This window comes from Mustela lutreola, chromosome 7, assembly GCF_030435805.1.
Source record: "Mustela lutreola isolate mMusLut2 chromosome 7, mMusLut2.pri, whole genome shotgun sequence".
Taxonomy (NCBI): Eukaryota; Metazoa; Chordata; class Mammalia; order Carnivora; family Mustelidae; genus Mustela; species Mustela lutreola.
Window position 1 is genome coordinate 51186445 of NC_081296.1, and position 22153 is coordinate 51208597.

At 41.1% G+C, this 22153-nt stretch overlaps 1 protein-coding gene across 3 annotated transcripts in view; it reads left to right on the forward strand.

The window, feature by feature from the left end:
• The first annotated feature begins 56 nt into the window (after nucleotides 1–56).
• Nucleotides 57–22153, forward strand: part of SNX1 (sorting nexin 1) — a 33857-nt gene continuing 11760 nt past the window's right edge. Inside the window, exons 1-5 of one of the 3 annotated variants that reach the window (XM_059180752.1) lie at nucleotides 57–101; nucleotides 14652–14760; nucleotides 18274–18401; nucleotides 18930–18996; nucleotides 21404–21447. In XM_059180752.1, the coding sequence (XP_059036735.1) occupies nucleotides 72–101; nucleotides 14652–14760; nucleotides 18274–18401; nucleotides 18930–18996; nucleotides 21404–21447 (378 nt within the window). In that variant the 5' untranslated portion in view covers nucleotides 57–71. Of the gene's footprint in view, nucleotides 102–157; nucleotides 188–1682; nucleotides 1929–14651; nucleotides 14761–18273; nucleotides 18402–18929; nucleotides 18997–21403; nucleotides 21448–22153 lie in introns of those variants that run through there. The other 2 variants (XM_059180753.1, XM_059180751.1) reach the window with 2 other exon arrangements.

A 22153-nucleotide genomic window follows, 5' to 3' on the forward strand; every position in this document is an offset into this window, starting at 1 on the left:
GGGACAAGAAGAAAAAAAATTCCTTCCAGCACGTGAGGCGCATTGCGTGCTGGGATGAATGGAGCAAGGAGATGTATTCTGGTATTTGTAGTCTATGTCGGGTAAGAGCCGGTAGGTAACGGTCTGTTACCCGCCACTGTTTGCCTCATTCAGCGCCCTCGATAAGCTGAAAATGAATCCTGAAGAGGTAGGGGAAAGGAGATCTTGATTTCTTTTGGTGCAGGAGCGTATGAAAGGACAGTCTACTATTATATCTCTGCGGTAGCCCCTTCCAGCCAGTTTCTTACTTCCTAGTTACGCCGGAAGTGAGTTTCCGTGCCGTGAAACGGAAGGTCTTGGGAGTCTACTGAGGTTGGTTAGGCGTCGCGGGGCGGGGAGGGTTTTTTGACTTTCCTCGCCTCAGAGGCCCCCAGGCCAGCACCTTTCCTCACTACTAGCTGCGTATTTCTGTCAGTCGCCTTCAGAGACAACTAACAACGAAAGAGCTTTCCTCGTGCCCAGGATATCCAGTAGTGACATACTGGAAATCCTCATCCTAAAAAGAATGTCTTAAGTCCTCTCATGGTCGTACCAGTGATGAATGCCAGGAACAAGGTTGATGATGTTAGTTTTATCCATCCCTCCCTCCAAGCTTCGAACTTTTATCGGCCACTTACTTTGCCAGACTTGGTGTATAGGCACTGAGAATGCAAAGGTAGGAGGTGGCCCCAGCCCTCACACAGCTCATAGACCTGTGAGGGAACTAATCCCTGATGTTGAAGAATTTGCAATTAGAAACAAACCTTTTGTCAGACTTGATACCAAATGTCATCTCTTCTCTATTGAAAAGAAAGTCAGGGTCAGTGTGCAGAATTACCCTATGCTAACATATCCCGTTTATCTTTAAACCTTTGCTTATTGTCCGGCTGATTTAGATTTTCGGCTCACCAGACAGGTGAGTAGTTTGGGTCCCAGGAAAATTGTGTTCAGAGTTTAAGAATTTCCCTGCCATCTGTTCCACTCCACTCCACAACAATGAAGAGGATAACTTTAACTTCCTTGTAACCAAATTTAGAGCATTTAGGTCTCATCTCCTGTGAGGCCTCCCTGCATCTCCAAACATAACTGATAGCCTCTTTCACTGAGCTCCCAGAGCACATTACAGCACTGAACACATTGAATGTGTTCATTTACACGTCTGTCTCCCTCAAGTGTCTAGTGGGTCAGGAGCTTATTTCTGTATTTCAAACGCATAGTAGGGTGCCAGGCACACAGTAGATGTTCAATATATATTTCTTGAATGAATTAACTAAACGCTGCCGGAAGAATAAATGGTGAAACTACTGCCGCCTGTTGAGAGACCGCAATCAAAAATATTTACTGAATCTCAACAAGAGCACTGTGCTTGGCAGAGGTAGGTGGCATGTAGAGAAGTTTTCAAACTCCTTTATTTCGAATATCTTACGAAAGCTGTCGGCTACAGCTATCCAGAACACAAAGGGCCTTAGGAATCTGAACATTCCCTACCCAGCTAGCTCCTCCTTTTCCGCCCCACTCTTCCCCTTGGTTAAGATCTCAGCGTCCGAATGTCGGGTTCGGATTTGTTGGGTAGGAGTTTGGGGCCGCCCCGCCCCGCCCCCAGTGTCCACGCTCCGCCCCTGAACCCCCGCCCTGTGCGTCCCGCGGGGTTGGTCACGACGATCCCACTCCTCGTTCATCTGGAACGTTTTGCTCGCGGCGCTATCTCTCTATAAAGTTGTTGTTGCGGCTTCCGCCGCGGGTGGAGGAAGATGGCGTCGGGTGGTGGTGGATGTAGCGCTTCGGAAAGATTCCCTCCGCCTTTCCCCGGCCTGGAGCCGGAGTCGGAGGGGACGGCCGGAGGGTCAGAACCCGAGGCTGGGGACAGCGACACCGAGGGGGAGGATATTTTCACCGGCGCCGCGGCGGCCGTGAGTTCCCACCCTTCGGAGCGGGCGGGCGCCCCGAAAGGGAAGAGAGGCTAAGGGAGGGTCGAGGAAGCTGGGCAGAATGGACCCGTTGAAACCCTGCGTTGGTGACGGTAGTCGTGGCTTGAGAGCTCTTAATGAGTGCTAAGATGTTACGGGCCTGACTCCCAGGTCCCTGGGGCGGACGGTGTGGAGCAAGGGGTGTGGTGGCTTCTCTACCCTGGTCCCTGACAGCGAAGAGACGCCCAGGCCGGCATTTGGCCCTGCAGTGTGTTGACCCCAAGGACCCAAGGGGTGGTTTTGTGGTCTTTTCCTGGCGGCCTGATTTAATAGGTCAAGATAAGGAGATGGGATGCAGATTTTCTTTCCCTAACCCTACTGCTTTTAGGACAAATAGTCTTATCTGGAGTCGCTCAGGACAGTGGCCCGCCCACAAATCCTTTCATTAGCTCAGAACTTACCGTTAATTACCAAAGGCCCATTGTGGATCTAGTTTATAAGCGTTAAGCTGACATCCTCTGATCTCTTAAGTAAAATCCTGCCAGAAGTCGCTTGAAAAAAAGGCCCTGCCAGATAAATCACTACATAGATGACAAGCTTTGTCCTTTTAAAGATATGTATTAAAATGCATAAGTACCTCTGTGCGATTAAATCTCTAAACGTGAGGAGGAAATGGTGTTTCCCTTAGTAATATCCAGGTTTCTAATAAGAGGTGTTGGGGGAAAAACTGATCTTTATATGTGGAATGTGAAAATCAGTAATCAGTTCTGGAACCAGTGAAGATGTTTTGGGTTGTTTTATAAGAATACTGACTCATAACCACTTGGTACAGTTCGTTCCAGTTTGAAAACTTCTACAGGGCTAGGTCTGTGAATTTATGTACTATTCGGTCTTGGATAATACTTTTTGTAGTAGCTATTCAGTAAGTAAGTGACTGCTTACAGCTGTAAATTCTTTATGCGCCATGTGTCTGAAAGAGGTTGAGGCTGGTATCATTTCTGTCAGAGGTTAAGTTTCCAGGAAATCTCTTTGGTGACATCTTTAGAATTTTCCCTGTACTGTATTCAGGAATTGAATTCATAATCCCAGCTCAAGAAGTACTTGTTGATACTAATATAACCGCTTAAACTGTCTAATGAAGTCTCTATTATTCTAAGAAATAACTCTTGCTGATTAATTTAGTCTTTCTGCATCTCACTTAAAACAAATTTTTGGTCCTTTCCTTTGGTAATTCTCCCATAAGTCATGGAGAAGAGTTACTGTTAATAATAGCTACTGGAATGGTAGATATTCAGACCAAATATCTGAAAATAGACACTTTGACATTGAAAGTGACTAGTCACATAGGCAAATGAGGATTTATTTTCCAAAAAGGGCCCTGAAAGGGCAAGGAGTTGTTTTCTAGAGATTTCTAAAAGAAGTTGAAGAGGCAGTGACTTGATCAGATTACTTTACAGAGGCGTCGGTACTTCTCTTGTATTAGACTGTGTCAAAGTACTTTGCTTAATTTCCAAAGGGAGGAGGAAGGACTCCAAATGAACTTGTTCTACCACAGAAAGCATTATTTTTAGTTAGATTTTGATCCAGGAAAATTGAGTTGCTGGGGAAACTAAAATGCCACCTGTAAGCCGTTTTTTGAGCTGCCTGTGCTGATGTTAATCTTCAAGAAGCCCAGACTCCCCAGATTTCTCACTAGTTAAACTGTGAATTTCTTGTTTAAAAGCCATTAAATACAAATTATATTCCAGTAAATGTTTTAGCTGTGAGCCAGTGTGAGAAGATAGGGGATTGCAGTGCTTCTGTGTCTTAAGGACATTGAAGAATAAGAACAACAGCTTTGAAGGCTTATTTAAATCCACCCAGGTTCTTTTACTTGGGCAAGATACTTAATTACTCTGTGTGGTTTCCTCACCAATAAAATGTGAATAACAGCATTTACGCCCACCATTATTGTGCATATTAAATTTGAATATCAGTGAAACACTTGTGAAACAGTTGAGCATTGTAAACTAATTACTGTAACCCATGGAATCTAATAATGGGTTAGAAAAGTTATATTTATTAACTCTAAAAATGGTTAATATAGTTTATCAAAATCAAACTAGTAATAAGATTGATTTAACTAAAAGTCATCAAAGGCACTTAATGACTTCAGTGGTATCTTACTAAGTTTATCTTCATATATTGTGTTTGTTGGGTGTTGGCAGTAGAGGGAGTGGTATTAAAAAATTGGGAAGCTGAGGCATATAAAATTTAAAATTTATGGTATGCATGTAATTTCCTGGACATTGATGCAACAGCTGCTGTTGTTAATCATCCCATCTGCTCTCTTTTAGGGCCCAAGAGACTTTGTTACTACAGTAATAAAAGTACGATTTATAATCAAAAGAGCAGCCCATGATAGGCATTTCAGAATCAACAATCTGAGTATTTAAAGGATTACTAAGTCTAAAACAAATCTGAAAGCATTACCTTAAGATTGAGAACCAGCTGGGAAATATCTTAAGATGATTCTTAATAATACTTACATCTTTCTGCTTCTTACTTTGTGGGCATATCTATAAAAAGGTTACAATTCTAAAAGTATTATCTGAATCTTTGACTGAACCTGAATCTAGATACACAGCTTTTTAGTTAAAACTTTCTTAGTTCTAGGATAGGATTAATTTTTCTCCTTAATTAAATGAGAGAGCCATTTTTTTGGCCCTCCTAAATGTTAAAATTACATTAAAAAGACTGAATGGCATACGTATTTCTGTGCCTCATTTGACTTCAGTGGTCTTACTTGCAAACTTCTAACACTGAATGATAGAGTTGAAGCAAGTTCATTATTTGCCCTCCCAGGAATTCTAGTATGCCCATCTCTTTTTAGCAGTATGCCAGGACCACAAGTAGATATGCCCTCTAAATGAAAGAACTGCAGAGGCCTTTCTTTTTTTTTTTTTTTTTAATGCAGGGTGTTTGTTTTTTTTTGTTTTTGTTTTTTAAGATTTTATTAATTCATTTGACAGAGATCACAAGTAGGCAGAGAGGCAGGCAGAGAGAGAAAGAGAGGAGGAAGCAGGCTCCCTACCGAGTAGAGAGCCTGACAAGGGGCTTGATCCCAGGATCCTGGGATTATGACCTGAGCTGAAGGCAGAGGCTTTAACCCACTGAGCCACCCAAGCGCCCCTGCAGATGGCTTTCTAATGCTAAGAGGAAGGAGGGAAACATAGATAAATGATAACCTCACTTCAGATTTTGGCCAAATATGGTAACTACTACTACCAGTGATCTATCAGACCAATTAGAGTTTTTTCCCACTACTTTTTTTTTTTTTTTTTTTTTTTTTTTTTAGTATATGTGCTGCCAAAGCGAGCACTTTCCCACTACTCTTAATCTTGAATTGAGACTCTAAGAATTACAGAAATGGCTAGAAAACATAAAGGGGGGGGGGCGCCTGGGTGGCTTCGTTGGTTAAGTGTTCAACTCTTGATCTCAGGGTTGCGAGTTCAAGCCTTGCTTTGGGCTTCATGCCCAGCATGGAGACCACTTAAATTAAAAATAAATAAAAGTAAAAAATAGAATAAAGAAATAGCAGGAGACTTCAAAAGTCATGTATTGAACACTTAGTCTTTGATTAATAAAGACTTATTTACATAGTCTCACTGATGTTTAAATCAAAAGAATAACATAACTTTTTATTGGTATTCAGAAGTCAGGGATAGCAAGTGGCTTCTGATTGACAGTGTTTTATAGACTTATATATAAAGGGAATTATATAAAGGTAAGTTATGTATTAACATTTAGACAGGAAAGGACATGTTATTTTTAAAATCCAGCCTACATCTGTGATCAATATAATATGTATCCTGAGGGAGAATAAATCAGGTTTTCTTTATTGTGGCATGAAACATACAACAAAATTTACCATCATAAACCTTTTTAGTTTTACTGTTCAGTAGTGTTAAGTATACTCACATTTTGCAACAGATCTCCAGAACTTTTTCATTTCGCAATTCTGAAAATCAGTACCCATTAAATAACAGTTCTTCTTTCTCTCCACTCCTAAGCCCCTGGTAACCACCATTCTACTTTCTGTTTCTGTGAACTTGACTAGTTTAGATGACCTCATGTAGGTGGGATCATGCAGTATTTGTCCTTTTGTGTCTGGCTTATTTCACTTAACCTAATACCCTCAAGAGTTTATCCATGTTCCACTATTCATCAGAATTTCCTTCCTTTTTAAAGTTGCATAATAGAGGCACCTGGGTGGCTCACTGGGTTAGGCCTCTGCCTTCAGCTCAGGTCATGATCCCAGGGTCCTGGGATCGAGCCCCACATTGGGCTCTCTGCTCAGCAGGGAGCCTGCTTCCCTCTCTGCCTCTCTGCCTGCCTCTCTGCCTACTTGTGAGCTCTGTCAGATAAATAAATAAAATCTTTAAATTTAAAGTTGCATAATATTCCATTGTATGTGCCACATTTTATTTACCCATTCATTCCTCAATGGACATTTGGGTTGCTTCTACCTCTTGGCTCTTGTGAATAGTGCTGCTGTGAACACAGGTGTGTAAATAGCTTTTGAGACCCTTCTTCAGTTCTTTTAGGTACACACACAGAAGAGGGGTTGCTGGATGATATCATAGTTCTATTTTTAATTTTTTGAGGAATTTCCCTACTATTTTTCATTTGTACTCTTTTCCAGTCCCAGGACCAGTTTATTTCCTTTTCTGTGCTTATAGGAAAACTTCTTTAGATCTGGACAGAGTATGGTAATTTTATTAAAGGCCTAACGAGATTGATAGTTTAGCTGGCTAATATTTTTAATTCTGTTCTGCAAAATCTATGGTGACTGTTCCCAAGTAAATAACATGTCCTCAATAAGTTTTTTATAATATCCCTTCTCTAGTCTTTTTTTTTTTTTAACTATTACTCATTTGAGAGAGAGAGAACGTGCACAGGCGGTGTGGGGAGGGACAGAGGGAGAAGCAGACTCCCCGCCAAGCAGGGAGCCAGATCCAGGCCCAATCACAGGATCCGGAGATCATGACCTGAGCTGAAGCAGATGATTAACCAAGTGAGCCACTCAGGCACCCCTTCTTCTCGATTATTAAATAGACTTAGAGAGTTAATCTAGGTAACAGTATAGTTAAACAACAGTTTACTGCTTAATGTCTTTAGTTAATGGTGTCATATCAATTAGTCATGGATAATTTATTATGTTCCTCTAATGTGTAGTATTTTCTATAGGCATATTTTCTCAAACACTTGTTTTTGGAGCTAATACCACATTAGGTGGTCAGATCTAACTACTAAATGATTAGTAGTTGGTCCCTGGGTGGCTCAGTCAGTTCAATGTCTGCTTTTGGCTCAGGTCATCATCTCAGGGTCCTGGGATCAAGCCCTGTATTGAGTGTGGCTCCTTTGCCTTCTGCCCCTTCTTCCTCCCACCCTTCCCCCCTCAACACTCTTGCTAGCAGGCCTGCTCAGTCTCTCTCTCTAATAAATAAAATCTTTAAAAAGATGGTAGTTGAAATTCCTCATTTTTCACATAGGTCTGATACATATGTTCTTGAAAAAGTCAGCAAAACACTGAAGATTCATTTTAATGCTCAGCTCCGATTGTAAACAAGTTTCACTTCTAAAAAGTTTAGATTTTCTTGGGCGCCTGGGTGGCTCAGTGGTTTAGGCCGCTGCCTTCGGCTCAGGTCATGATCTCGGGGTCCCGGGATTGAGTCCCGAATCAGGCTCTCTGCTCAGCAGGGAGCCTGCTTCCTCCTCTCTCTCTCTCTCTCTCTGCCTGCCTCTCGGCCTACTTGTGATCTCTGTCTATCAAATAAATAGGTAAAATTTAAAAAAAAAAAAATAAAGATTTTAAAAAAAATAAAAAGTTTAGATTTTCTTGAAGCACATAGAATCATTAATTTCTTGATCATAGAATTGTGCTTGCAGGGGCGCCTGGGTGGCTCAGTGGGTTAAGCCGCTGCCTTCGGCTCAGGTCATGATCTCAGGGTCCTGGGATTGAGTCCCGCATCGGGCTCTCTGCTCAGCAGGGAGCCTGCTTCCTTCTCTCTCTCTCTCTGCCTGCCTCTCAGTGTACTTGTGATTTCTCTCTGTCAAATAAATAAATAAAATCTTAAAAAAAAAAAAGAATTGTGCTTGCAGGTAACCTAGCTTTAGGATTATGCAGGAAAACTAACAAAAGTAGTTACAAAGCACTTTTGGAGGTAGAGGAATGAGAAAAGACTTTTAAAGATGACTAACAAGAACTCAACTTCAGGGGCAGTGGCTCAGTCGGTAAAGCATCTGTCTTCGGCTCAGGTCATGAACCTGGAGTTCAGGATCAAGCCCCATGTAGGGCTCCCTGCTCAGCAGAGAGCCTATTTCTCCCTCTTCTTCTCATCCCACTCATGCTCGCTCATTCTCTGTCTCTCACTCTCAAATAAATACAATAAAATAGAAAAAAAACTTAAAATTTATTTAAAATTATACTTTGGGCAGGGGTGGGGGGGGCGCCTGGGTGGCTCAGTTAACCTGGGTGGGTTAAGGCCTCTGCTTAGGTCATGATCCCAGGACCCTGGGATCGAGCCCCATGTCGGGCTCTCTGCTCAGCGGGGAGCCTGCTTCCCCCTCTCTCTCTGCCTGCCTCTCTGCCAACTTGCGATCTCTGTCAAATAAATTAAAAAAAAAAAAATTAAAAATAAATAAATAAATAAAATTATACTTTGGGGCTTATGGGAGCAGCAGTAAAGGTCGCAGTCAGATTTCTGGTTTCTGCAGGGAGTTCTGCTCCTTGCTTATTCAGGTGTTGGGGTAGTTCTGATGACCTAGCCATTTGTGATTTGTTTGGTTGGGAGGGGAGAGAGGAAAAAGAATACTCTAACTTCTCTCTTGCTCCTCAAATCTTGAGTAACTTGGCATAAATAAATCATGAGTAGTTGATAGTTGCTAGAGCAAGTAGCCATAAGTATCTGATCTCCAGGAAAAGCCTGTTGCTCAACTTTTCTGGCTTATTCTCTTGCTTAGTCAAATGAATAGTTGGGGCTTCATTCTGCTTTCAGAGCAGATTTAAATGGGTTTTGCTTTTTCAAAATGGAAGTTAATACACTCGTTCGGACTCTGATCCTTCTGCAGTTTTCTGGGCCTTCTAAGTTATATTAGTTTGAAACCCAAAAAGTTTAGTAGGGAAATTACACCATAAAATTCAGTAGATTACAGCTAAATTTTGGTAGACTGTAGTATGCACTGTCACTTTGAGGTCTCTCATTTTCCCTACCCTCCCAGATTCCCCTTTTCTATTTTCATTAGTCTTAGAGGGACTAGCTTAAAGGTTCTTTACCTTTTTGTGTTGTGGACCCACTAACAGTCCAGTGAACTTTATGGATCCATTCTCAGAATGTTTTTACGTGTATAAAATACATAAGATTACAAGGAAACCAATTACATAGAAATGCAGTTAGCAAAACATTAAAACAATTTTATGTTTGCAACATGTGCTTTTTAATGCTTTACATATTAAGATGTAGGGATAGTTATATAACTACCATAATTTTTTAAAAATACAGATGACCATAAATGATATTTTGAGAACTGTAACTATTGTGATATCAAATAAAAATATCTAATTTCCATTATAGTGTCAAATACTGGTAATTACTGTTGTGGTTTTTGGCCTATCTTTTAATTGAAGAAAATGCTGAATCTCAGAAATTAGTGAAAATGAAATTGTAATTTTATTCCATCTAAGTTCTAGACATCTCCTGATCCCAGAATAAGAACCCCTACTTAAACTCCTTTAGCTGTGAAGGGGGGTAAAATTGTGAAGTCCTTTGGGTTAATTGAATATTTAACCAGTTTGTAGAGTAAGATGCACACTATTACCAAATTTAATGGACACTAAATCCCATTCTTCCAAGCCCAGAAGTTTTTAGTGCATCTGTGCCATTTTTGAAATGTGGCAGTGGCATGTGAGAGTGGAGTCACTTCCTGTGGTAAGTAAAATAATTGCCTTCTCCCTAAGATGTCCACCTCCTAATCCCAGAAGCTGTGGATCTATTAGGTTACAAAGCAAAGAAGGATTAAGGTTGAAGATGGAATTAAGATTGCTAATCAGTTGACATTAAGGTAGAGAAATTAGCCTGGGTTATCTGAATGAACCCAATATAATCACAAGGATCCTTTAAAAATAGAAGACTGGGGGCACCTGGGTGACTCAATGGGTTAAAGCCTCTGCCTTCAGCTCAGGTCATGGTCTCAGGGTCCTGGGATCGAGGCCCACATCGGGCTGTCTGCTCAGCTGGGATCCTGCTTCCCCCTTTCTCTCTGCCTGCCTCTATGCCTATTTGTGATCCCCCCGTCCCCCGGTCGAATAAATAAATATATAAATCTTTAAAAAAAAAATAGAAGACTGAAGAGTGTCAGAGAGTGGCTGTGGAAATGAGTACCCGCTGAAGAAAGGCAAAGAGAGATGTAACATTGTTGGTTTTGAAGATGGAGGAAGCAGACCCTGAGCCAAGAAATGTGGATTGCTTTTAGAAGCTAGAAGATCAAAGCAACAGATTCTTTCATAGTACCTCCACAAAGGAATATAACTGTGGTTGACACCTTGATTTTAGCCCAGTGAGACCTGTATTGACTTCTACAGAACTATAATACATTGGCATTGTTGAAACTGTTAAATTTGTGATAATTTTGTGTTGCAGTGATGATAGAAAACGAATACACCACTCCACTTAGTATATTCATCTGTAGAAATAACATGGCAAATAGAACAGTATTCCATGCCAGAGTCTGCCAGGGTGATTTTTAAAGACTTTGTGACTGCCCTGTTATCTAGGTATAACTTCTGGGCATGACTTTTTCCTAATTGTTCTTGCCTTGTTACATTGGTATGATCACACAATTGTGTAGCTATATCTTGCCTTACTAAATTACATTAATTTTTCACTAGAAGATGAGTACTCTAGTTCTCCGGAAGCACAGTTTTATCATAGCTTTTAATTTGGATTCACCCTCTAAATGCAGTTGAGAATTTTCACGGTACTTGTCTTTTGAGGTCCCTTGAAGAATGCGAGGATTCAGCATAGAGCAGTTGAGCAACATAAGGAAGAATCACCAAAAAAAAAAAAAAAGAAAAAAAAGAATCACCACTCAGTGACCTAAAGGGAAGTGATGCAGAATCACAGCTGTACTTTTCAAGACTAAATGGCTCTGTTAGCTATGAGGGAGAGCAGACCCAAGTCTGTCCTTCCTTGAGCTAAGAATATTGTGTTAATGGCCTGGCCTTGTGGTTTGAGGCTGCTAATTGGTGAGGAATACCTCTTTGCTCTTAACACAAGTGCTCTCTTGCTGTAGCTCTTTCTAGGGCTTCTCTGAGAGGTAGATTTGGCTGTCTGTGTGCCTTCTAATTCTAAAGAGAAATACTTGAACTTTTAAGTAGGCTTATCAGTGGAACCACCTGCTAGAATTAACAGCCAAAAGGAGTCAGCAAGGGTTGGGTATCCTAGCCTAGGATTCTCTCACTGAAGAAAGTATGTCTCCTTTATTTCAGAAAAGGGGGCAGGGGACAAGGGGAAGCAGGCAGGGCTGTAATTTGCTTTACTATCTACATCACAAACACACCATTTTCATCATAGAAAATAGTTTTATCTGTTGCCTAGAAATTTAGCTCCCCTTAATAGAGGGATAGTTTGTGATGTCCTGGTGATTCAGAGATTTTTAAAATGCGAATTATAAGCAAGGTTATTTTTAGTATTGAGTTTGCAACTCAGTATAGTCTGTGTGCCTCTTCCCTTCCCTCAGAATGAGTCCTTCCTGAAATTTAGCTGTTGATTTTAAATTAGCTATTGATTTATTTCTTACTTACTTTTTTTAAGTAGCTGTCATACCTAGCATGGAGCCCAGCATGGGCCTTGAATCTCAACCCTGAGATCAAGACCTGAAGTGAGATCAAGGGTCAGATGCTTAACCAACTGAGCTGCCCAGGTGCCCCCAAATTAGCTTTTTAGTATAAATCAATAATAATGATTAAAGATTAGACTTTTAAATCTGGGACAAAACATATGAAATGTGTTATAGAGCCCAGATAGATATTTATTTTGATAAGCTATTATTATAAACTCTAGTCTCATGGAAGACTTGTTTTCTATTAAGAGTTCTGTTAATCTAAAGATTAACAGGGAAGGAAGAATACTTTGTCTGTTTCTTATATGTAAAAGTAGTTTTCAATGGCGCCTAGGTGGCTCAATCAGAGATGGGCTTTGACTCAGGTCATAGTCTTGTGGTCCTGGGATCAAGCCTCACATCACGCTTCCTGCTCAGTGGTGAGTCTGCTTCTCCTTCTCCCTCTGTAATCTCTCTTGATCCCTCTGTGATCACTCTCAAATAAAAATCTTTATTTTTTTAAAAGATTTTATTTATTTAATAGAGGGACAGCGAGAGAGGGAACACAAGCAGGGAGAGTGGGAGAGGGAGAGGGAGAAGCAGGCTCCCCACAGAGCAGGGAGCCCGATGCAGGGCTGGATCCCAGGACCCTGGGATCATGACCTGAGCCAAAGGCAGACGCCCAAGGATTGAGCCACCCAGGCGCCCCTAAATGAAAATCTTTACAAAAAAAAAAAGTTCTTAGCTTTTACTAAATCTGATTTTAAGTAGAACTTGAGAATAGTATGCCTCCAAGACTTAATTGTGTGCTGAGTACTTCCCAGCCTAAAGAAATAAGCTTAGCTTGTCCAATACCAATCCAAATTACTCATCTGAAAATAAATTTTATAAGGTCCAAAATAAAACAGATGTGAAAAGAGATAAAGTTGGGGAGGGGTACTTACAATATGCCCTAGAAAGGGTTATGTAAGAAACTTAGGTAAACTTAGATACACTTATGTAAGTGTTGACTTAGAAAAATGGGCAGAGGACATCAAGAAGACAAGTCACAGAGGTTCAAATGGCCAGTAAACATGTGGAAGCAAGACTTTTCAGACCTGTCAACCTGGCACAGATTTTTTAAAAAGAAAGAATTCAGGGTACCTGGCTGGCTCAGTCAGTAAAGCACGTAACTCTTGATCACAGGGTTGTAAGAAGGTAGTTGACAATATATGAGGCAAAAGGGAACTGTGGGTTTTAATTTTGTTCTATTATTTGTTGTATTTATCTCTATAGTAATTTTGTTGATGAAGATTGTGGAAGCACCTAGAAAACAGGATCACTGTCTCTGAGTTGGTATAACATTTAAGCATATATTTTTAGGTATTAAAATACTTACTCATTAAGCTTTGTTAGCATAGAAAAGTTTCGGTAGGAGCATTGCTTATTAATATAAATCGTACATATTGGTAGCAGTTTCTTTCCCTGAGGATGGCCCCAGTATTGGGATGGAGCTGTTTGCCTGGCAAATTCAGAATACGCAACAGATCTGTCATTTTACTTTGTTTTGTTGGGTCAGAAAGGCCTGTTTCTGAGGAACAAAGTCCCTCAGATTTGCTAAGGAAATGTTTCATAAAAGATTCCTTAAGTCAGGTCATTTAACTGATTTGGCCTTGGGGTTTGACTTCAAAACCCTGCAACACTACACCATGGCCTTTGAAGCCAGATTCCCAGCATTTTGTTCATGTTCTATACAATCCAGCTTTGTTCATTCTGGTACCGGTCTAGTGCCCTACCCAACACTTGTTTGTGGGTGATCACTGAGCTTTTGATGAAGGCCATCAACTGACTATTTTTACCATGTGCCCATTAGGCTAAGCATGACTGGTTTTTATTCTGCTAGCCTGGCATGGGCGTGGTTGAAAATTGTGTCTGTGGGACCGCCTGGGTGGGCACAGTGGGTTAAAGCTCAGGTCATGATCCCAGGGTCCTGGGATTGAGCCCCGCATCAGGCTCTCTGCTCCCCAAAGCAGGGAGCCTGCTTCCTCCTTTCTCTCTCTGCCTGCCTCTCTGCCTACTTGTGATCTCTGTCAAATAAATAAATAAAATCTTTAAAAAAAAAAAAAAGAAAGAAAGAAAAGAAAATTGTGTCTGTGTAAGTTAAGGATAAAAAGATAACATATTTGTGAACAGCATTAGATGTAAAGTGTTATACCTTTTTTTGCCTGTCAGGGGGCCAGTAATACCTGCACAACTGCATTTCTGTGAACAGTTTAGCCAAGGCCATACAGTAAGCCAGGGTCAGAGCTTGAATTCTGCACCCTAGTGTGGTGTCCTGGTCACTAGAATGTGCCCCATCAGCATTTGAAAGAATAAAGGTCATCAAGTGAGAAGAGGAAATGCATTTGGACACGTTCTTTAGAAAATTTTCTGTGTGTACACATAGCCATGTCAGTATCACCTGCTTTGGGGTAGGGCATTTCAGCAAGGTTATGGTGTTAGAAATTAACTCTGGAATGTATGAGTTTATTTTAGCTCTGTGATTACTTGGGCAGCACTTACATCACTAATGATGATTTGCTGCTAAACACCCGTGGGTACAACTGAGGAACGCATTAAAAGTCACTTTATGAGTTTGTTTTTTTAAAAGTACTGTTTTAGGGCACCTGGGTGGCTCAGTGGGTTAAAGCTTCTGCCTTTGGCTCAGGTCATGATCTCGGGATCCTGGGATCGAGCCCCACATCGGGCTTTCTGCTTTGCAGGGAGCCTGCTTCCCCCTCTCTGCTTGCCTCTCTGCCTACTTGTGATCTCTGTCTGTCAAATAAATAAATAAAATCTTTTTTTTTTTAAAGTACTGTTTTAGTCAGATTATCTCTTCATTTACAGAGTAAGCCCCAGTCTCCAAAGAGAATCGCTTCCCTTCCCATCAACAATGGCTCCAAAGAAAATGGGATCCATGAGGAACAAGACCAAGAGCCCCAGGATCTCTTTGCAGGCAAGTATGGACTCAAAACCTATCCTAGGGGGCGCCTTTGTGGCTCAGTGGTTTAAAGCCTCTGCCTTCGGCTCAGGTCATGATCCTGGAGTCCTGGGATTGAGCCCCGCATCAGACTCTGTGTTTAGCAGGGAGCCTGCTTCTTCCTCTCTCTTTCTCTCTCTCTCTGCCTGCCTCTCTGCCTACTTGTGTTCTCTGTCTGTCGAATAAATAAATAAATAAATTTAAAAAAAAAAAAAAAAAAACCTAGGAGTCTTCTAAGTCACTGAACTAAACAAGCAAAGTTTCTATTGGAAACATAGCTCTTAAGGATACAATCATGGGAGATTTCAAATCATGTAGAAAGTAGCCCCTGCCATCAAGAAGGTTAAGGAAAAAGACCTAAACATACAGATAGAGTTAGGCTACTAAACAATGTAAATGTGGCAAGAACAATGCTAGAAATACTAAGTCTCACATCTTCGCTTGAGATCAGACTAAAGTAGTGGCTAGCCTTATGATCAAGACTCACAGTGAGAATTACATTTTGTGTCCAAAATATATGCATACTTACATAAAATTGAAACAAATTTTATTAAATGACTTACCTTTATTTCAATACAATCTGAAATGTCCTATTGTTTCTCCCTGTTTTTTAAAAGCTATTTGCATCCAATTGAATTGTTTTCACAGTTCACCAATGAGCTACATCTTGCAGTTTGGAAAAGACGAGTATGAAGTGAGGTTTCTTAACCTTGGCACTATTAACATTTTGGGCCCAATAATTTTTAATTATTTTAACATTTTAGATTTTTTTATTTATTGACTTGTTAGAGCACAAGCAGGGGGAGCAGATTGAGAAACTGCTTGAGTGCCCTTGGAAGACTTCCTAGAAGTATTTATGTAGGAGAAAAGGAGAAGATTTACAGATGGTGGGGCAGGGGATGCAAGGTACATTTGAAGTCCGTTCAGTAAACTAGGTAGGCCAGAGCAGGGAATTCTGAGAGAAGGCATGGAAGTAAGACTTGAAATGTAGTTTAGGGGACTTTAGACATCAATAATAATTACAGTTTGAATTTTCATTCTATTGTCAACTAAGAGCCATTGGCAGTTTTTTAAAGCTTTTTTTTTTTTTTTTTAAAGATTTCATTTATTTATTTGTCAGAAAGAGAGGGAGAGAGAGAAAGCACACAAGCAGGCAGAGAGGCAGGCAGAGGCAGAGAGAGAGGCAGGCTCCCCGCCGGGCAAGGAGCCCGATGTGGGACTCGATCCCAGGACCCCGGGATCATGACCCGAGCCGAAGGCAGCAGCTTAACCCACTGAGCCACCCAGGCGTCCCGCCATTGGCAGTTTTAAATAAAGAAAGTGATAAGGGTATGGGGCTCCTGGGTGGCTCAGTAGGTTAAAGCCTCTGCCTTTGGCTCAGGTCATGATCCCAGGGTCCTGAAATTAAGCCCCGCATCAGGCTCTCTGCTCAGCGGCGAGCCTGCTTCCCCCTCTCTCTCTGCCTGCCTCTCTGCCTACTTGTGATTTCTCTGTCAAATAAATAAAATCTTTAAAAAAAAAAAAAAAGAGGGGCGCCTGGGTGGCTCAGTGGTTAAAGCCTCTGCCTTCGGCTCAGGTCATGATCCCAGGGTCCTGGGATCGGGCCCCGCATCGGGCTCTCTGCTCAGCAGGGAGCCTGCTTCCCCCCCACCCCCGCCCCTCTGCCTGCCTGTCTGCCTACTTGTGATCTCTGTCTGTCAAATAAATAAATAAAATTTAAAAAAAAAAAAAAAAAAAAAAAGAAAGAAAGTGATAAGGGTAAATGTTTTAAGAAGACTGATCTAGTGGAATTATATAAAATGATATCAGTAGAGAAAAACTGGATACTTCAGAAGGCAATCACAAATTTGTTCAAGAATGAAATGGCAGGGTGCCTGGGTGGCTCAGTGGGTTAAGCCACTGCCTTCGGCTCAGGTCATGATCTCAGGGTCCTGGGATTGAGCCCTGCATCGGGCTCTCTGCTCAGCAGGGAGCCTGCTTCCCTCTCTCTCTCTCTCTGCCTGCCTCTCTGCCTACTTGTGGTCTCTCTGTCAAATAAATAAATAAAATCTTTAAAAAAAAAAAACAAAAACCTTTTTATTAGAAAGATTTTCAGATATCACAATATCTTGTTATCCCCTTTGGACAGCCTGTATCAAACATAATCATAGGGGCACCTGGGTGGTTCAGTTGGTTAAACCTCTGCCTTCGGCTCAGGTCATGATCCCAGGGTCCCAGTATCAAGTGCAGCATCAGACTCCCTGCTTAGTGGGGAGCCTGCTTCTCCCTCTCCTCCCTGCTCCTCCCCCTCCTTGTGCTTTCTCTCTCTCTCTCTCTCCTTCTCTCTGTCAAAGTCTTTTTTTAAAAAAACTTTGCAAGATGGTCTAAAATTATAATTGTAAACAATTACTAAACTGCTAAAACTACATTGCCATCCTCAGGTGTGGCTAATAGTGCCTTACCCCAAGTGTTACTATGTTTGTATGTTGGGGCTGTTTTTACTAGCTTACCAGTTTTCCTAACTTCCTTTGATGTGATTTTTTGCTATCAGTGTGCCTGCTGCCTCTAGCTGAAACTTAATTTTCTTTTCCAAACAATTGTAATAGGAATAAATAGTTTATATAAGATTTGGAATATTCCCAAGAGTAAAATAAATTGGTACATAGACTTTGTAGGCTTTTTGCTTAATAACTGGTTATTGCCTAAATTTTAAGTAGGAGAGGATAGCCAAGTAATTGTATTTGGAAATGGGAGAGATTGTTCCATCAAGCCTGTGCTAGAAGGACACTTCTTGGGGCACCTGGGTGGCTCAGTGGGTTAAGCATCTGTTCGGCTTGGGTCATGATCCCAGAGCCCCCCATTGGGCTCCCTGCTCAGTGGGGAGCCTGCTTGTTCCTCTGCCTCCTGTTCCCCCTGCACATGCTCTCTCGGTCAAATTATAAATAAAATCTTTAAAAGGAAGAAGAAGAATGCATCTCTTATCATCTTTCCCTTTATCCATGTAAAAATTTCTTACTTTCTCTTGTTCAGTTCACTTGGGTGAGATTTCTCGACTCTTGCTCTCAGTTTGAAAATGTGTTAAGTATTAAGAGTGGTTGCTCTTAGGGCGCCTGGGTGGCTCAGTGGGTTAAGCCGCTGCCTTCGGCTCGGGTCATGATCCCAGGGTCCTGGGATCGAGTCCTGCATCGGGCTCTCTGCTCAGCAGGGAGCCTGCTTCCCTCTCTCTCTCTCTCTCTGCCTGCCTTTCCATCTACTTGTGATTTCTGTCAAATAAATAAATAAAATCTTTAAAAAAAAAAAAAAAAAGAGTGGTTGCTCTTGAACCCTATCCCCTAACCCTTAACCCTAATCCCTATCCCTAACCCCCACAGCCCAGCCACTGTGGGCATGAAAAGAATTAAAAAAAAAAAAAGTGGTTGCTCTTGTTTTTGTCTCTTAACTATAGAACTGAAATTTAGCTATCAAAGACCCATTATTGATCTTCATTGTAGAATATCTACTTCTTTTTAGATGCCACAGTAGAGCTCTCCCTGGATAGCACACAAAATAATCAGAAGAAGGTGCCAGCCAAAACGCTCATTTCTCTTCCTCCACAGGAAGCTATAAATTCTTCTAAATCCCAGCCAAGCTATGAAGAGGTGAGAATTTGTGCCTTTGGTCTTGTTTCTTTTGTATTTTTAGGACTGTGCTGCCAGTGTAAGGTTCAGTTGAGTATGAACCTTGAGAAAATATTTGTGACTTTAGAAGACCCTTATGATTAATGGACAGCCACAATCCAATACCTCTTTCTTGGGCAGAGGATAGCCCAAAGGATAGCACAGAGGCTTTCAATGAACACTAATGATACTTAGTGTCTGAAGCTCCCATATTCAAGAGTGTAGTCTTTCCTCATTCCTTCCTTAGCCCAACAGAGGCAGGTCTTGCAAATTCTAGTAATTATGCATTATGATCAAAATAATGTTATAAGCAAATAGATGTAACAAAGACCTTTGAACAGGCTTAAAGTTGTGGAAGTTGGTACATTGGGATTATTGGGAAGGGACAGAGTTGAACACTGATGTATAGAAGAATATAGCTTGATGTTGTTATATTACAAAATAAATGCAGGATAAAATTAATAGCCTTTTTCATGTATTAACTCTCATGGTTTATCTTCTCTTTAAAAGCTAGAGGAAGAGGAACAGGAAGACCAATTTGATTTGACAGTCGGTATAACTGATCCTGAGAAAATAGGTGAGTGTACTTGGGATTCCTTCTGATGTTAGGGTGTGGCCAAGGAAGGCATAGCTAGCTAATTTCTACACAGTTGTCTCTAGAGCTGAATTAGCCAATATGAAGTGCTTCATCATTATCTTTCCTGTAAGATTATACTCCTTGCTATTTTATTAGGCTTTTCTCTGCTTTGGAGGGGAGGAAAGTCAGAGACATTAAATACTATTAGAATTCTTTTTAAAAGATTGTATTTTATTTTTTTATTTTTTATTTCTTTTTCTTTAGAACAAACATGAGCAGAGGAAACTGGGGGTCCCTGGCTGGTTTAGTCAGTGGTGCATGCAGCTCTTGATCTCCGGGTCATGAGTTTGAACCCCACACTGGGTATAGAGATTACTTTGGGAAAAAAAAAACAAAACCCACCTGATCTTTAGAACAATATCTTCTGTTTGTGTGGGCTGTTTATATTCAACATGTGCTTCTCATTCCTACACACAATCTAGATAAGAATCCAGGGCACCTGGCTGACTCAGTCAGTGGAGCATGCAACTCTTGATCTTCGGGTCATGAGTTAGAGCCCCACATTGTGTGTAGAGATTACTTAAAAATAAAACCTTAAAAACATTGATTAATTAATTGGGATGCCTGGGCGGTGCAGTTGGTTAAGCGGCCAACTCTTGGTATCGGCTCAGGTGCCGATACCAGGGTCATGGCCAATCTCAGGGTCATGAGATCGAACCCAGCCTCACATTGGCATGGAGTCTGCTTTAGATTCTCTCTCCCTCTGCCCCTCCCACTCATGCGTGCACACTTTCTCTGCTGAAAATCAAGTAAAGAAATCTTTTTAAAAAATAAATTAGAATCTAATTAATTAGAATCCCACTCATACCAGGATGTGCTTTTTAGAGCCTTGGTAATTGTATAGGCCATCTCCAACTTTCTGAAATTATTTAGGAAATTAACGTTAAATTTAAAACTGCTATATTACTTGCTCATTTCCATATTTTGTGAACTCTGTATGTACATGCAGGTATGTTTTTTCTCATTGTCTCAGTAAAAGCAGCAGATACACTGGCAAACTGAAGATCCTGCTTTGCTCTTATATTTTATGGATGTTTGCACTTAGGCTTCCCTTTATTCTAGGCACTAAATTATGGGATTGACCTTTTGGAAATTTGACTATGACCTATGAGTGAAATTCTGAATACTTCTTTCATAAAGTAAATTTAGATTTTTTTTTTCCTTTTATAGTAAACATCCTTAGTAGTGTTACACAATGTAGTATAAGTGATTTAGAAGAGAACTAACAGTGGTAATTGATACGCAGTGATTTCTAAGGTTTAGCTTATGATTTCTGTTTCATACACACCCTTTTGGTAGGATTAGAGAGGTAGAGAAGACAAGCCCTCTGTTCCTGTATAATCTCCAGCTCGTCTGTGTACTTTATAAAAGCAGGCATTCCTAGCCATGTCATTGAAACCAAGTCGCAATATGGGACCCTGCTGATCTGGTACTGTACCTTCTTCCCCTGGGCCCTCTCCCAGGACCAGTTCAGAAGCTTAAGCAGCTAGTAATTGTTGATCTAGGTTTTCCTGTTTGGTGTGGGGAAATAATTGAGGGGTTGGGAAGAAGGGAACAAAACCAACCCAAAACACCAGATTCTAGCACTGGAGCTTTGTCTGAGTCCAGTGTGTCTTTTCACTACTCGGAGTCAATGGCGCCTTTATGTCCCTAAGTGGTCTAGGTCAGGACACTACCACAGAGAAAAACAATTGCCTGAATCCCAAATTATTTAACAGTCAAAGGCTTTTTCAGAAAAATAATTCCTCCAGGAAAGAGATTTGTGTGACATCAGGCAGCCGGAGCGTCTTCCTGCCAGGCCCTTTGCTCTGGGTGAACATGCTAGATGAGAGAGGTCAGTGTCCCCAGGACCAATGGAGGGGTCCATGACAGTATTTCTGAAAGAGCAAATGGAGCCCAGAGCTAGCTTAGGGTAGAACTGCTTGTTTCCTTTTACATCAGTTGCTTCCTTCTCCTCCTGCTGCTTTATACAGCAAGAGAATTGTTTGGTTTTAGACAGATGTGTATAACCAGCCCAAATATTGGCATGGTAACAACCAATGGATTGTCAGTATCCAGTGCTGCTTTGTGGAGGGTATAAATGGAGCCTGGCCTTGGAACAGGGGGCTGACTCTCTTGTCTGTCTCAACCTGGGGCCCTGCCAGTATCTGTGGGGCCATGATATGTGACACAGAGACCCTAAAGCAAAGTAGAAGATTGTAGGATAGTATATAAAGCTTGGAGATGAAACAAGTATCCCTTCTTATGCAGGGCTCCTGTGGCTTATGATTCCTGGTTAAATGTGAGCAAGATCAGCCCTGCTTTGATTCACAGAATAATCCTCTTACGCTTTCTTGTTTTCTCACAGGGGATGGTATGAATGCCTATGTAGCCTACAAAGTTACAACACAGGTGAGTCCAAGTGACCCTACTGGTGACCAGCTTAATAGATTTGGGTGTTTGTATCAAGAAGGTCATCATTCAGATTATTTCTGGGTATTTCTTTAGTTTCTTTGCCAACATCCTCCTTCAAGTTTACTCAAGATGGAGCAAGCCTGCATCCCTTTGGTAATCTCATCTGAGCCTTTCCACTTTTCTTCCAGAGAGCTAACACTTCAGTATGAAACTTTGTAAGTTTTCTTAAGACGTGGTATATCTGATATATTCCCATCCCTCTTAGGACCTTTGTGGCTTAGAACTAGTTTGGTGGATTGCCCCAAACTATATCACCTATTTAAAAATCATCAGTTCTTAGGAGGTTTCCGGTGTGGAGCTTCTTTTAATACTTTCCCTATCCTTTTACCCCTCGGGTCTGGTCTTCCTTTTTTATATAACATTAATGCATACAAAACTTATACAATGTTGTATGCAGGTTATGAAGCATAAAAAATGAAGCCCCGAGCCTACCACCAATCTTAAGATGAGTACCATTGAATCCACCTGCGTGTTTCTCCCTTCATATCCCCTGCCTCACACCTTCAGGGCAACCACTCTCCTGAGTTTCTCATTTCCTTTATAAAGAGTCTTCACATACGTATCTCTGAACAATATACTGTTTTGCTTTGTTCTTAAATTTCATAAAAACGGCATCATGCTGCAAATAGTGCTTTCTTGACTA